The following is a 14372-nucleotide window of genomic DNA, read 5'->3' as shown; positions in this document are numbered from 1 at the left end:
TCTCGTGGCGTTACTGAAAGAATGAAAAACGACAATAAAGATTATAAAATGGCACCCCATCTCTCAAAGTACCTGTGCTGCCTCTAAAGCTGGCTTTTTTGCATACACGACATTACTGAGGCGAAGCACCATCTCATGTGAAACGTGCGCTCGTTACACAAGAATGTAATATCGTTCAAACTCGCGAACTTTGGCATTTGAGACTGCGTAAAACTGGGCATGTTTAGCTTCTCTTAATAAGGCTATACAAAGACTGTATCAACTAAATAAATTAATTTTTATATAATTTATATATCTATATAAAATAATCCTGATATGACATTTCAGGTCATGGTGTAATAACAGGATGCATTACCTGCTGTTTTAACGAAAATTACTTTTTAAAAAGTCAGTTGCTACAGCAGATCTATGAAAGAATTAATAATCAGTTAGGTTATTTTTCTTCCCAGTTCTTGAATGAGTATTTATTGAGCACTGTTGAGTGAACTCAGGATTTATTCAAAAGTATGATTACTAACCTTATCGTTGAATTCGTGCCCCGTATGTCCCTTAGATGTAGCCGTAACGCACTATGGCCTAATCAGAGGCTGTGGAGCATGAATATAAAAAAAAAGCCACAGTACCGGCTGGCACCAAAAAATATAGGTGCGCGGGAAAAGAATTTGAAATGCTACAATTGATACCAATCACGGCTAAAATCCACTCGACTCAGTTTTGCAATCTTGATTTTTAATCTCAGGTAACCAACCACCCTCGTGAATTTTGCCGCATAGAAAATCTAACTTTCATCCTGACATTTTGCTTGCCTACAGTATAACGGAGCCATAATTAATTAATCTGGTTGTAATCAGGTTTTTAAGGACACCTTCTCATCAGTATTCACAAACGAAGACATTAGCCCATCAGCTGACCTAAATGCGTTTTATGACATTTACATGCCTGAAATAGTTATTATATTATCCCGGCAGCTGTGGCCTCTTCTTTAATGAGGCGAAAACCAAGGCGGCCCTGTGTTGTGCGATGTCTGTGCACATTAAAGAACTCCGGGTGTTCAAAATTTTCGGAACTTGCCACCATTCTCGTAGCCTGAGTCGCTTTGGGATGTAAACCAAACCGATTGCAACTGAAATAGTTATTAACGAACCATGTATCATAGCTTCAAAAAACACTTAAATTTACTAATATCTCGGATCCCCTCGGCTTTAACAATATGATACTAATGAGTACATCTCAAAGCATTTATGATATGTTATCCTGTTGATTCTCACAAACGTAATAATCGAACGGACTAATTTCAAATGACAAGCGCATAACAGTATATTCAAATCAGGTGAGCGTTCCTCCCCATTTAACTCTTTACCCATCTCGTTGACCAGCACCTTTTGCAATCTTCTTGAAAGATATATTTCGTAGCGAAGTCATTAACTACCTCGAAGATCATAACATTATGTTGAAATATAAGCACTGTTTCCGCAGCGGCTTTTCATGTGGCACTCAACTGGCTGGCTTTGTTAATGACTTAGATGCATCACATGACGCGGGCTTTCAGGCTGACACTGCTTTTTTTTTTTTGTATTTTTCAAAAGCTTTGGATCGATTCCCTGATCACAGATTTCTACTGAAACTAGCTCAGCTTAACATCCACCTAATATACTCTCTTGAATTAAGGACGTTCCTTTATCTAAAACTCAATTCGCTTCAGTTATTAATTCCATCCCTCCTGACCAAGTGACATCTGGCATGCTTTAGGCAAGCGTGCTTGGTCTTCTTTTTTTTCTAGTCTACATTAATGATTTACCTGTTTCTGTATAGTCTAGAGTTCATCATTTCACGGACGACTTGGGAATTTACCTTAATGTTACTGCTGATTGTGACCACCAGCCCCTGCAATCTGACCTGAACGCAGCAAGTTCATGGTGCTCGTCCTGGGTAATGACGCTAATCGTTTCGAAAACAAAACAGGTATTTTTCACTCGTCGTTCATCTCGCATTCTAACTACTTACATTCTTAATGATAATTCTGTAGAAATAACACCAACGTGCAAATACCCTGGTGCACCTGCAATTTGATTTAGCATGGCATCACCATACCGACCTCACAATAGCATCTGCTAACCGCATACTTGATCTCCTTAAACGTAGCCTCAAACCATCAAACTATCCACATTAGAAACCTTTCTTATACCACTTTAATACGCCATAAAACTGAGTATGCTGCGGCTATTTGGGGTCCTGATCGAGTCTACTTTATCGCCAATGTCTAATCCTTCCAGATCCGTGCAGTGTGTTTTATTTTTTCAGACTATACTCACCTTGCACAAATGTTACAGTATTAAAAAGTATGTGTCGAACTGAGAGATTTATCATATCGTCGCAAACATACGCATTTAACACTTTTTCTTAAGCTTTATCATCATCTATTACTTCGCAGTGATTTGTTTCTCACCGCTTGACATCTTTCCACAATGTGAATATTATTTCAAAGTTCAGCGCATAAAGGTTGAGTTATCATCTTATGCCAATTCATTCATACCGCGTACTAACATTGGATGAAATAACTTGATATTGGACATCGTTCCAGAATTTGACATAAAATAAATTCAAGAGCTACATTGCTGTGACGGAAATGTGCAGAATATTTTGGTGATGTTGTTTTTCAATGTTTAATTTATGATTCTTGCTGCACTTGTTCATCATAATTGTTCATCATACCCCCTTCATGTGTTACATTTAGGGGCAACTTATATAAAAAAATACAATATACGATCATTGTTTTCCCGCAATGTTATACTCCCACCCTGCTAAAATCCTTCGTGGATTGCAGTGTCATTAAGTAAGTAAATAAATAAATAAATAAATAAATAAATAAATAAATAAATATAATATAATATAATATAATATAATATAATATAATATAATATAATATAATATAATATAATATAATATAATATAATATAATATAATATAATATAATATAATATAATATAATATAATATAATATAATATAATATAACATAATATATGTAATGTACTAGGCGACGACGAAGTGAGCAGTGAAGGAGAAAAGGAGACGACGATGAAGATAGAATAAAGCTGGGTGTTCGAAAGAACGGCCGCGTCTCTGCTTGTTCTCCTTCACAATGGCGCAGTCGACGAACGTCGGGCCCGACCCGGACCTCCACGACCCGCCGCTCCTCCTTCGAAGCGGCCGGGCAGTCACACGGCCAGTACATTCGGCGCCTGGGACCCCTATTCCACCAGAGAACGGCGTCCATGCCTCCTCGGCGGATTCGGCTCTGGCGGCCCTCCTTCCCGAAGTGCTCTCAACCCTCCGGGAGGTAACCGCCACTTTCGCCGCAGCGCTTGGCCGCGTCTCGATGTCCTCTGGGTGCCCAGTACCACCGGTACCGCTTCCGGAGTTCCGTGGCTTCTCTGATGACGCCGAAGCATGGGTTGAACTTGTCGACGCTGCGGCCCGGCGTTTCGCTTGGTCCCCAGCCACCACGCTCGCCGTCGCGGAAGACCATCTCCGTGGTGCCGCCCGTGCCTGGCACCAGTACGAAGGCCGCCGCTACACCACTTGGTCGGCCTGGACCTCTGCCCTCCTAGCTGCGTTTACACCCCTGGCCAGTGCGCACGACGCCAAACTCACGACGATGAAAGCGCGGCGCCAGGCTCCAGGTGAAGACGTTGCCCTTTACATTTACGATAAGGTCCGTCTTCTTCAGGCCTGCAACATCGAGTGGCCCACGTCCGCAGCCAAACAATACATCGTCGACGGGCTTCACGATGCCACCCACGCATCGATTATGTCTGCACTGGACACTGACAGCCTTTCCGTCTTTGTCTACCGAGCGGCCTCCTTGCACGACACCGCCAGTCGTCGCGGGATCCTTGCTGCCGCCGGGACATCTGCCGCAGCACCACAGCAACGCCGCGGTTGCTTTTCGTGCGGACAACAGGGCCACATGTACAAAGATTGTCCTCATGCTGCCCGCCCACGCATACAATTCCAGAACCACCCTCTTCCCTTCCTGCTGGTTCATGTTGACGGCATCGGCGAGTTGACCGCACTGGTTGACACCGGTGCTCAGCGAACGGCATTGCTTCAACGTCATGCACCGGGCCCGATGAGTCAATGGACCTCGTCTCCTCTGCAAGGCTTGGGGGGAAGCGCTGTTCCCGTCGGTGCAGTCGATATCTGCATCCGGACTGAGGCTGGCAGTAAGGTCTTGGTGGGCGTCCCGGTGTTTGCGGACTTGCCGGCTGACCTCATCTTGGGCGCAGACTACCTCATGTCCGGGGACGTGGCTCTGTCCATCGAAAACGGTAATGTGCAGCTCCGCTCGTGCCGTACCGCCTCTAGCCTGCCCGTGGGCGAGCATCCTAAAAGTGAGGTTAACCGCATGCAACACCAACAAGAAGCGGTACAACACCCAAAGAAAGCCTCTGTTTCCCGAGAGCGCATGAGTGGGACTGTGAAATGGTTTAACGTGGTAGGCGGCTATGGCTTCATCAACCGAACTGACACTGGCGAGGACATTTTTGTCCACCGCACCGCGTTACAACACTCCCGTAAACTCCGCCGCATCCGGAAAGGGCAGGAAGTTGAATGTGAAGTAATTCCAGGGAAAAAAGGCCTCACTGCGGCCAATGTCAGTGTGCGAGATGGGAATACCGCGCAAGTTCGTCGGGAAGGTAGGAACCACACCTACCGGCATACTCAGGGAAGCTGTGCATGGCGCGGTGCTTCCGGTGGAAACGATGGCAGCAGCAAGAAGTACTGTGGTGAAGCTTCTTCAATTTTTGTCACCACTGCGGATGCCTCACGATGGCAGTACCAGATCAGGGAAAAGCATCGAATACCGCGCAAGGAGAGCAAGTCAACAGCAAATAACTGGCATTGGAGAAAAGTTCAGGAGCATGACTACCATCAAGGCCTCGGCAGAAGGCCCAAGCGGCAACTGCCCAAAGAGTCCCGCATAGAGAGCAACGCGCCAATCGGTGAAACAGACAATAAGCAAAGATTATTGGTGCGAATATCATCATGGCTACACAGGAGGACAGCGCCCAAGAAAAACGCCATGTGCAGCAGATTAGATGTCTGCGATGCCGTTCGCTGAGCACCGGTGTCAACCAGTGCGGTCAACTTACACCCTGTTGATTGTAGGCCGCGTCGCACCCAGACCTCATCTCCAACTCTATAGCGAGGAGCTGGTCGATGTCGGCGGTCATAGTTGCGTTTTTGTGCCTGTTGCGCCCGAGACGCTCTTTTCCGTGCTTCTGACCTGATGAGCTGACAAGCTGCCTGTCGCGGTACAGGAGTCCCGATGTTGATAGGCGATTCTAAGTTGCACGTTCCTGCAAGTTGAGGCTGTTGTCCGTACACAATTTTATAAGGCGTCGTTCCTGCAGAACTTTGCACAGAAGTGTTGACAGCATAGGCCGCCGCCCGGAGGTGCTGGTCCCAGTCTGCCTCGCCTTTTTTGTTGTTCATGCAGAAGGGAGCGAGTCGCGATTGTATGGTCTGATTCGTCCGCTCGGTGAGACCATTCGCTTGAGGGTGGTACGCCGATGCGAAGTGGTGTTCAACTCCCGCCCGGCGCAGGTAGGCACGGATTTCGCGACTCCGGAAGGTGGCAGAGCGGTCTGATATTAGTTTTCGTGGAAGCCCATGCCGCCATTCGAACCGGTCTTGTAAAAATTCAACGACGTAGTGTGCAGCGAGGGAGGGTACAGCAGCAACCTCTACAAATTTTGACAGATAATCTACAGCCACTAATATGTACCGGTTGCCCACTGCTGATGTCGGCAGAGGTCCAATGTGGTCGATCCCTACGGTGTCAAATACAGTCTCAGGCAAAGGGATTGGCGTTAGAAGCCCGGGTTGACAGCCTGGAAGACGCTTGTACTGCTGGCAGACCTCGCAGCTGGCAACGTACGTGCGGATGTTGCTGCTCATCTTGGGCCACCAGAAGCGCTCCTGCGCCTTTCGTAACGTGGCTCGGTGACCAATGTGCCCTCCTGTGGGGGAGTCGTGAATAGCGTGGAGCACCTGCCCGCGGAGAGCAGCAGGAAGTACGAGGAGATGCTGTTCTTCCTTGCGGTTTTTGAGCCAATGTCGGCGGTATAACGTAGCATCCCGCAGCACAAACTTGGAGTTGTTTCCAGTGTCCCCAAGGGAAGCCATGATAGCCGCCAAATCTCTGTCTTCGCTTTGGGCCTTCTTTATATCCTGCTGACAAAATAAGAGCCAACTTTCGCTGTGCCGAGCCCGAGAGTAGCCGTCACTACTGGGGTGTCGCGACAAGGCATCTGCAATACAGTTAAGAGCCCCTGCCCGATGTCGCACATCATATGTGTATTCTTGGAGCGTGATTATCCAGCGAGCGAACTTGTGCTTGAGGTGCCCAAGCGCCCAAGGAAAACGCCATGTGCAGCAGATTAGATGTCTGCGATGCCGTGGTGCTCTATTTAGGAACGAGCGCAGTCGTGGCCGAGTGTAATGTACTAGGCGACGACGAAGTGAGCAGTGCAGGAGAAAAGGAGACGACGATGAAGATAGAATAAAGCTGGGTGTTCGAAAGAACGGCCGCGTCTCTGCTTGTTCTCCTTCACATATAATATAATATAATATAATATAATATAATATAATATAATATAATATAATATAATATAATATAATATAATATAATATAATATAATATAATATAATATTTAACCAAGTTTACAGAAGTGGCAGCCAATAATAAAGGCATTTCGGCATACACAGAATAGGCCGCGTTCAACGCTTTCGGAACACCATACTAAAACGCTGTGTAGGGATAAATTACTTCGGCTTGCTGACATGATTTCCCTAAATTCCGCTGTAACGTTAGCGCTGCAATAAAATGCTCTACTCACAACACTAGGAACCGTAGCAAGTGACCGCCAACGAGTCCGCCATTCATAAAGGCGCAAAGCATATTATGTCATAACGTCCGTAGTTCGACCGTCGCCTCCATAACAAGAGCCACGTGGTGCGCGGTCCTCTGTTCATTGCGGTGTGGAGCCGGAGAGTGTGACACACACGTATGAACTCGATGGCGTTAACGGTCCCATTGCCCAGAAAATGCAGCCACTTTGTAGGCGTTGTAGGTTCTTTTTGGTAGGTACTACAGTTCGCAGCTGACATGGTCCGCGGTTGATTGGTCGACAGGTTGTCTGATATCATGAGAGCAGACTACACTGCCGAGATGGAAGGCGCAACCAACTCGGATAGCTCCTGTGCGATGAGAATTGAACCCGAGAGCCTTGGATCTCGTGTATAGCACGCTACTCCTAGGCCACGCAGACACATTTTAATGGCTTCGTTAGAGCGGGGCTTCGTTATAGCGGGGCTTCGTTATAGCGGGGCTTCGTGTCTACGTCGGGTAGTGTTTTGCACAATGTAGTAGCTTACAATTGTACGCTAATATGTATGTGTGAGAGGCAAGTATTAAGGAAGCAGCGATTACGAGAGCAGCAAAATGAATGTGCGCCAACCAGGTGTGGCAAGGGAAACCGAACATGGGGCCATTAACGACCTCGTGGCATACCCTTAAAGGCTTGGCTCTGGTGTTTTTTTTTTTTTTTATTCATTCATTGCACGTCAAATTTGACATTTTTACTCTTTTTTTTTTCCCACTGTGCAATTTCCTTTCACAAGGAGGTCTGTGATACAACCATTTGTTTGTTCTATACCGTCCCGTTAGCTATCGCTCCAAAAAAAAATGTATAGGTAAACTTGTACTTCAGTTTTGACTACACAGGGACATAATATATGTGATTGAGTCCTTTTAAACTCATTTTCCACTGGCAACCAAGTGCATGTAAGGGATGAGTGAAATTTACATCCGTGCTTATTGCTGAACGCTGCTCGCTCACTGTTTCAAAACATGGACAAAGGCATGTGAAGCTACTGATCTCAATCGTGTGCTTTTTCTAGATTTTAGAGCGTTGGTTACCCGACATGTGTCTAGCCTGAGACATTGCTTTTGCCATTTGGGATATAATTTGGGAGACGGAACACCAGCAGTGGTTACCCGGTTCTTATAAAACAAACCTAAAAATAGCCATCTTCGACGCTGTGCCGGTGCACATTAAGAACCCAAGGGGCCCAAAAATTTATTTATTTACTTTCAGAGCCCAGAGGCAGTACGGAGAAAACGAAGTCATTCGCAGGTAGTACACAAATAGCAAACAAGAAGGGAACACACTTGGAGAAAAGTGCTAATATTTCGAAATGCACCAATTAATTGATAAATTAATTGATAAATAATAACAGGGTTGTAACCATCTTTCATAATACTTAAATGCTAATATTGCGAAATGCAGCAAAAGATCCCGGATTTAAGCGGCGTCGTAGGACAGATGACTTGATATGAAATTCTGAATCAAGTTATGTGTGAAACATAACTAGGAGAAATCAGTTATGACGTTAATTGTTTCGACTGTTGAAAAATGCGGCGTGTACACATCTATGACTGTTGGGCTAGCCGCTGCTTTAATTTTGTCTATATATACCTTGTTTTCAATTCGTTTGCGAAATAAGGCTTCTGATAGTACACAGAGGTGGCTGACATTTACATGTTGGAACAACGTAGTGCTATTACTACTGAACCTTGGGGCAGCTTAATCTAGCCTGTCATTACGTACTTTATCTCAGCAGCACAAACACCCGCCTTTGTGTTCATATTTGTGGGCTGCGAGTGCGAATACGAATGGAATACTGTTTTTAGCAGGAACATTATTATATCAGTAAGACTTCTGACCTAGATTAAATGTCAGCCATGTAGCCTCAAACTGACACGGGACCGCGAGCGGACATGAGACAAGGGATCAGCGCCCAGCGATTAGGATAACATTAGCGAAAGGCGCACAGCACCCACTCTGACACGTTCTCCTTACGCTCTCGAGTTGAGAGCCAGATTTAAGAATCACTGGCTTCATAACGACAGGGATCGACATGGCGAAGCAAGCGGGATTATATACATTCGTTACGAAATTTTTTAAGTTTCCTTTGTTCGCTTTTTAGTGATAATGTGAAGGCACTATAGCACCGTTCCCATAGTTATAAACCCTCCCAAGATGACGAGAATCATCGTGCACAGCCATAAATGCTTGTCGGCTTCTAGCGGTGCGATAAGACTTCTAGCGTGGCGTAAGCAAGCCATGTGACCAGCGGAATTTTGAGTAAGAGTGTATATGTGCATGGAGATGCACTGAACATCAGTCTGCGGCTGGAACAAAATGTTCACGTCAAAGTAAGGCGGTGTCTACTCCGTGGAGTACATACACGCGTGGTTTTCCGGAGAAGGAGTAAAGGGAAAGGTCACTGTTTGAAAGGAGGCGAAGGGAGCAGAGGATTTAATCTCGTGTAGCTCCGTTTAAATGAAACGCTTATAAAGAAATTCTAGTGGGACCTGAATTGTGTGACTTCTGTTCTCCGTCCATAAATCAATCCCTTAGTACAGGGCTGGACACATGCACATCAGGAGTCCTTTGCGAGGAAACTACGTTTCACGAACAGGTATTCAAGTGCAGCGGATGAAACGAAGAAATGCAGTGTCCTTCACTATAGATCGGCATCGATCGGAATAAATTAGCTTCATTCTTCAGGGAGAGAGGTAGGAGAAGAGTTTTGGAGCTGACACTGGGAAGCATTCACGGTTTGCGCCAGGTCCGCATCCCCCAGCCCCTTTTCTAACGATGTTGTCGCTTACATTAAAGCGGGTTTAGTTATATCCACATGGAGAAACCATGACCCGTTTTCAAAAGGATTCAAGTACTGATTGAAACACACCTCACCAAAATCTGCCGGCACGCAGAATCTAGGAATGAGACCCAGTAATTCGTGCCGGCTTCACTATACACCATCGAGGAAGCTTGCGCGAACTCATTACGCTCATCGGACTTCCCTTTGAGCGAGTTCTTTATTACTGCCATCTTTTCTCCGCAATTTAATCCAATCGAGACCATGGCGGCGATCCCCTTTGCGCCTCTGAATGCCGCTTTCAGCGGAGCTGATTAAACTTGTTCCTCCCCGTCTCACTCTTTTCCCTCCGCTTTTTCCGTACGATACCAGACCGCGACGTTACCCACTCGTTTCAGCCGTCAACACAATGAAAGCTCTTCGTTTCCTGAATCAAAAAGAAAGGAAGAAAAGAAGAACATATCCGTCCCTTAGAAACATGAGGATAGGCACGGGCAGGATGATTATGTTGGCGTACACCTCTTCTTTGATTAAATGTGGTGTCTGTTTCGCCACTAAGATTCAGAGGCTGTGTCCGAGAGCCCGGGAGCGAAGAGGAAGAGCGTTTACTTGCTTTTGGGGCCTCTAAGTCTAAGTATAAAGACAGATATCTAGAAAATATAGCCTGCTGTGGTAGTTACAAACTATCTGCCTGGACCCTGTTCTACCTTGCGTGCTTTGGCTTTTACCTCTGATACTAAAGATGATAGATTTCGCAATCAGACGCTTTAATTTTCCTGCTCGGGAATGGAGATTAGCCTTGTCATAGTTTGCATTGTGGCTACGCCGTGACATCTCATACTAAATGACTTCAAATTGGTTGGCTAATGCCCGGAAAGCAAGTGGGTTGTATCAGAAGCGCGAGCTAATACACGCAGACTATTGGTCTCGGCGGCAGCTAAGCTTGTTGTTTTCTTTTATACACATGCTGCGCAAGAAATATTATGACTCGCGTTCCTTCTTGCTCTTAAAAGTATAATTACTAACGGAAAGTTGTCGTATTTCGGTGGTTTTGTGTTTGCTGACAAGATCGCGGACTGTTTTTACCAGCTTATTGTTTTTGATCCATTGCACGTGATCGCAATGTCGTATATTTCCTTGCTGATTGCCTGCAGTGCTAATAAGACGTTTTAACGTTTGCTGTGGAATTATGAATTAATATTGTATTTATTATTAGGCGTGTAGCAACTTGATCGCGAGTGAAATTAGGGGGAAGGCTGAAACTTGGTCAGAATATATGTAAGCAAGATTGCTTAGGCTGTCGGCTTTCGATAAAAAGAAGCAATGCAGATTTCCCTATTTCTAATTTTGTTCATGCAGAAAGAGCATGCCCTCTTATAAACCGCCACCTACCAGGCTTCTATCTAGCAGTCCCTTGACAACTACTGCTACACGTAATGACCGTTGTTGGCTATTTTTTCAGAGCTCTCAGTGACTGCGTGTAAAATTGCTGCCCCGCCATAGATCGTGATGCTACTAACAAATGTATCATAATGGTGATTTAACAGCGCAAAACAAACACAGACTAACTCATCCAGTAGGTTCCGAAATGTATTACGGAGGACAATCATGAATGCGGGTTCTAAAATGAGTGTGTAATCACAACCGGATCCTTTTTGGAACTGTTATCTTACCACCTGAAAAACACGTTTGTTGAGTAGAATGGTCGGCTTTATGTGCAAAAACTTGGTGTGTGCATAGGTGCCATTGCGAAATTTCTGTTCGGTTTGGTTTAAGGGACTTAACGTCCCAAAGTGACTTTGGCTACGAGAGACGCCGTAGTGGAGGGCCGCAGAATTTTAGACCACCTTGGATAATTTAATGAGTATTGCACAGTACACGGGCGCCGCTTTTGGTCTCCATCGAAAAGCGGCCGCCGCTGCAGGGATTCGATCCCGCATCCTTGGGCACAATAGTCGAGCATCATATCCACTGCACCACCGCGGCGGTGCGCAAGGTGTCTGTCATGTATACCCCCCTTCCCCCCCCCCCCCCAAAAAAAAAAAAAAAGCCACAATTATGGAACAGAAAAGTATCCGGGGTGAAAACATTGATGCTAAAGAATGGCCGTCATAACGTGAGGTATGCGCGTATTAAGCGCAGCTGTCGTTAGAGCTCAACAATGAAAGACAGTGGTGTGCGTAGTTGTATATGTTTACTGGTGCATTTTATTCGATCCTAAGCGCTTGGACAATATAATAAACAGCTAGTTCCAAGTTTGGAGATCTGCTGCTAGCGTACTAAAATTTTGTCATTTTTTTTTTTTTACAACTAAATCTATGTGACTTTTATTTTTACGGCAGTTATTAAAGTCATGTTCTGTTGTTGCAGTTGATTTGCTAAAAAATCGCAAAAATTATTCCAACAACAACGCGTTACAAACAAGTCCATTTACAACCTTAAATACGGACGTGGCGCGTCTTTTTTCGTTTATTATTCAGATAATTTTATTAATTTCAGGCAAAAATGGGAACTCTCGACTGCAATATGTGTTCTCCACAACGCATCAAATTCGCCCAAGATTCGAAAACAGCCAGGCGCAACTTTAATTCCAATTAAAAAAGAAAAACAAAACATCATTATCGGTATTTATGAAAATCCCTTTCAAGATTTATTATTACCTCAGAAATATTACCGCCTGAAAAAGTGTCGAATTATATTGTTTAAAATTATAAAAATAAGCATAAACTGAGGGCTGGTTTTGAAAATTGTCAATATTCAGCCCTACATTCTGGCACTACTTAATCAAGTGTTGCAGCTAAAACTATTTCTTTATATTATCCAGGAATAGTTCTCTGCAAAAATTGGAAGCTCTAGAGGGGTTTGTTCTTTCTCCATACTATTATAAATTCGGCCAAAATTCCAAATTATCTATAGGAACGTTTGACTCAAATTTAAAAATCTACCGCATCTTCGATATTTATCAAATTCTATAAACAATTCTAAATTCTTTATAACCATCAGGTACTAAAATGTATTGCACTATGTAAACTACAGATACAAAAATAAATATAAAACTGAAGGCATATGTGGCCATTCTTTAGAAGTGCTTAAGTTCAATTTAGTATCTGCGGATTATAGTTACACTTTAACTTATGCAGTATACAAAGCCTTCTCAATACATGTAAAGTCGTTTTCTGTTTGTTGGTAGTGTTGATGATTGCTTAAAGTGGAATAAATATGCAATTTCTTGCAGTTTCACGGAAGAACGCAAGTGACATTGGTTTGAACTTTTTCCTGTCTGTTTTCTTTTATTTTTTTTTTCTTTGCGAGGTTCGGGGCTATTCATCCAGTTCTTAATTATATTATTTCATATCTCCTTTACGAGAAAAATTGACATTACTCTATTCTTGAAGACCATTTTTCTAGTGTGCACATAATTACAGTCATAAGCAAAATGCTTCGCAGCATAACAGTTTAGTGACATTTTATATTTCTTATAGCAGCCGCACAAATGAGCCGAGAGGACGAGCATTCTTCTCAGCAGAGCCATGTAGCCCTGAAAAAAGGGGAGCCAGCCAAAAGCAAACCCACCGTCCACCTAACCTGCAAAGTGTACGTAACCTGCAGTTTAGGTGGACGGCGGTTTCGCTCCGTGATGGCTCGCCTATTTTTAAAGCTATACATGGCGATGTCGACAAGATGCTCTTCATCGCGTCTCATTCGTGCTGCTGCTATAAAAAAATATAAAATGCCACCTAAACTGTCATGCTGCAAAGCATTGTACTTACGATTGTAATTATGTGCACATTAGAAAAATGGTCTTCAAGAATAGAGTATTGTTAATTTTTCTCATGAAAGAGAAATGGGATGTGATGCATTTTATGGTGCATAAGCAACTAAGGCTATCGTGCGCCAGTCGCGCGGTATAAATAAAGGAGAAATAAAATAATAGAATCAAGAACTGGACTGAATAGCACAGCACTTCATAACAAAAAAAAAAAAAAAGATAGAGACAAGTTCAAAAGTTCAACCGTCACTTGCGTTCTCCCATGAAATTGCCAGAAATAACGAATTTATTCTACTTTAAAATATCATCAACACTATCAACAATGACTTTACATGCATTGAGAGGGATTTTTATGCTGCATAAGTTAAAATTTAACTAAATTCAGCAGATACTAAATCGAACTTTTGACGCCTATTCCTTAAGGGGAAGTCATAAGCACTTCTATAGAATGACAACGTGCGTTTAGTTCTATATTTATTTTTATATCTTTAGTTTACATAGTGCAATACATTTTAGTACCTGATGTTTATAAAGTACTTTGGATACTTTTTAGAAGAATTCGATTAATATTGAAGATGCAGTAGGTTTCTTAATGCGTGTCAAAGTTGTTCGTTCTTGATTATTTTCAATTTTGGCCGATATCAAAGTAATAGTCGTGGATAATACAGAGAAAAAGTTTCACCTGCAACGCGCGCCAGAATGTAGGGCTCAATATTGAGACTTCTCAAAATCTGCCCTCAGTTCTATACTTACTTTTATAAGTTTAAACGATATAATGCAACACTTTTCCAGGCCGTATTATTTCTGGGCTAATAATAAATATTGAGAGGGATTTTCATAAAAATCGAAGATGATGCTTTTTTTTTATTG

The 14372-nt window shown here is 43.6% G+C and overlaps 2 protein-coding genes across 2 annotated transcripts in view; one reads left to right on the top strand and one right to left on the bottom strand.

Annotated features, from left to right (window-relative positions):
• The window catches only part of LOC146185523 (uncharacterized), a 91092-nt gene that overhangs the window by 17432 nt on the left and 59288 nt on the right, over positions 1–14372 (bottom strand). The gene's annotated exons all lie outside the window — the stretch shown is intronic.
• LOC146185524 (uncharacterized) overlaps positions 3657–14372 on the top strand; it is a 37246-nt gene continuing 26530 nt past the window's right edge. The window contains exon 1 of the mRNA XM_084607849.1: positions 3657–4392. Within this exon, the coding sequence (XP_084463975.1) occupies positions 3657–4392 (736 nt within the window). The remainder of the gene's footprint in view (positions 4393–14372) is intronic.

Source organism: Amblyomma maculatum, chromosome 6 (genome assembly GCF_055883805.1).
Source record: "Amblyomma maculatum isolate TAMU_Amacu chromosome 6, ASM5588380v1, whole genome shotgun sequence".
Lineage (NCBI taxonomy): Eukaryota > Metazoa > Arthropoda > Arachnida > Ixodida > Ixodidae > Amblyomma > Amblyomma maculatum.
This window is presented reverse-complemented; position numbering and strand designations above follow the sequence as displayed.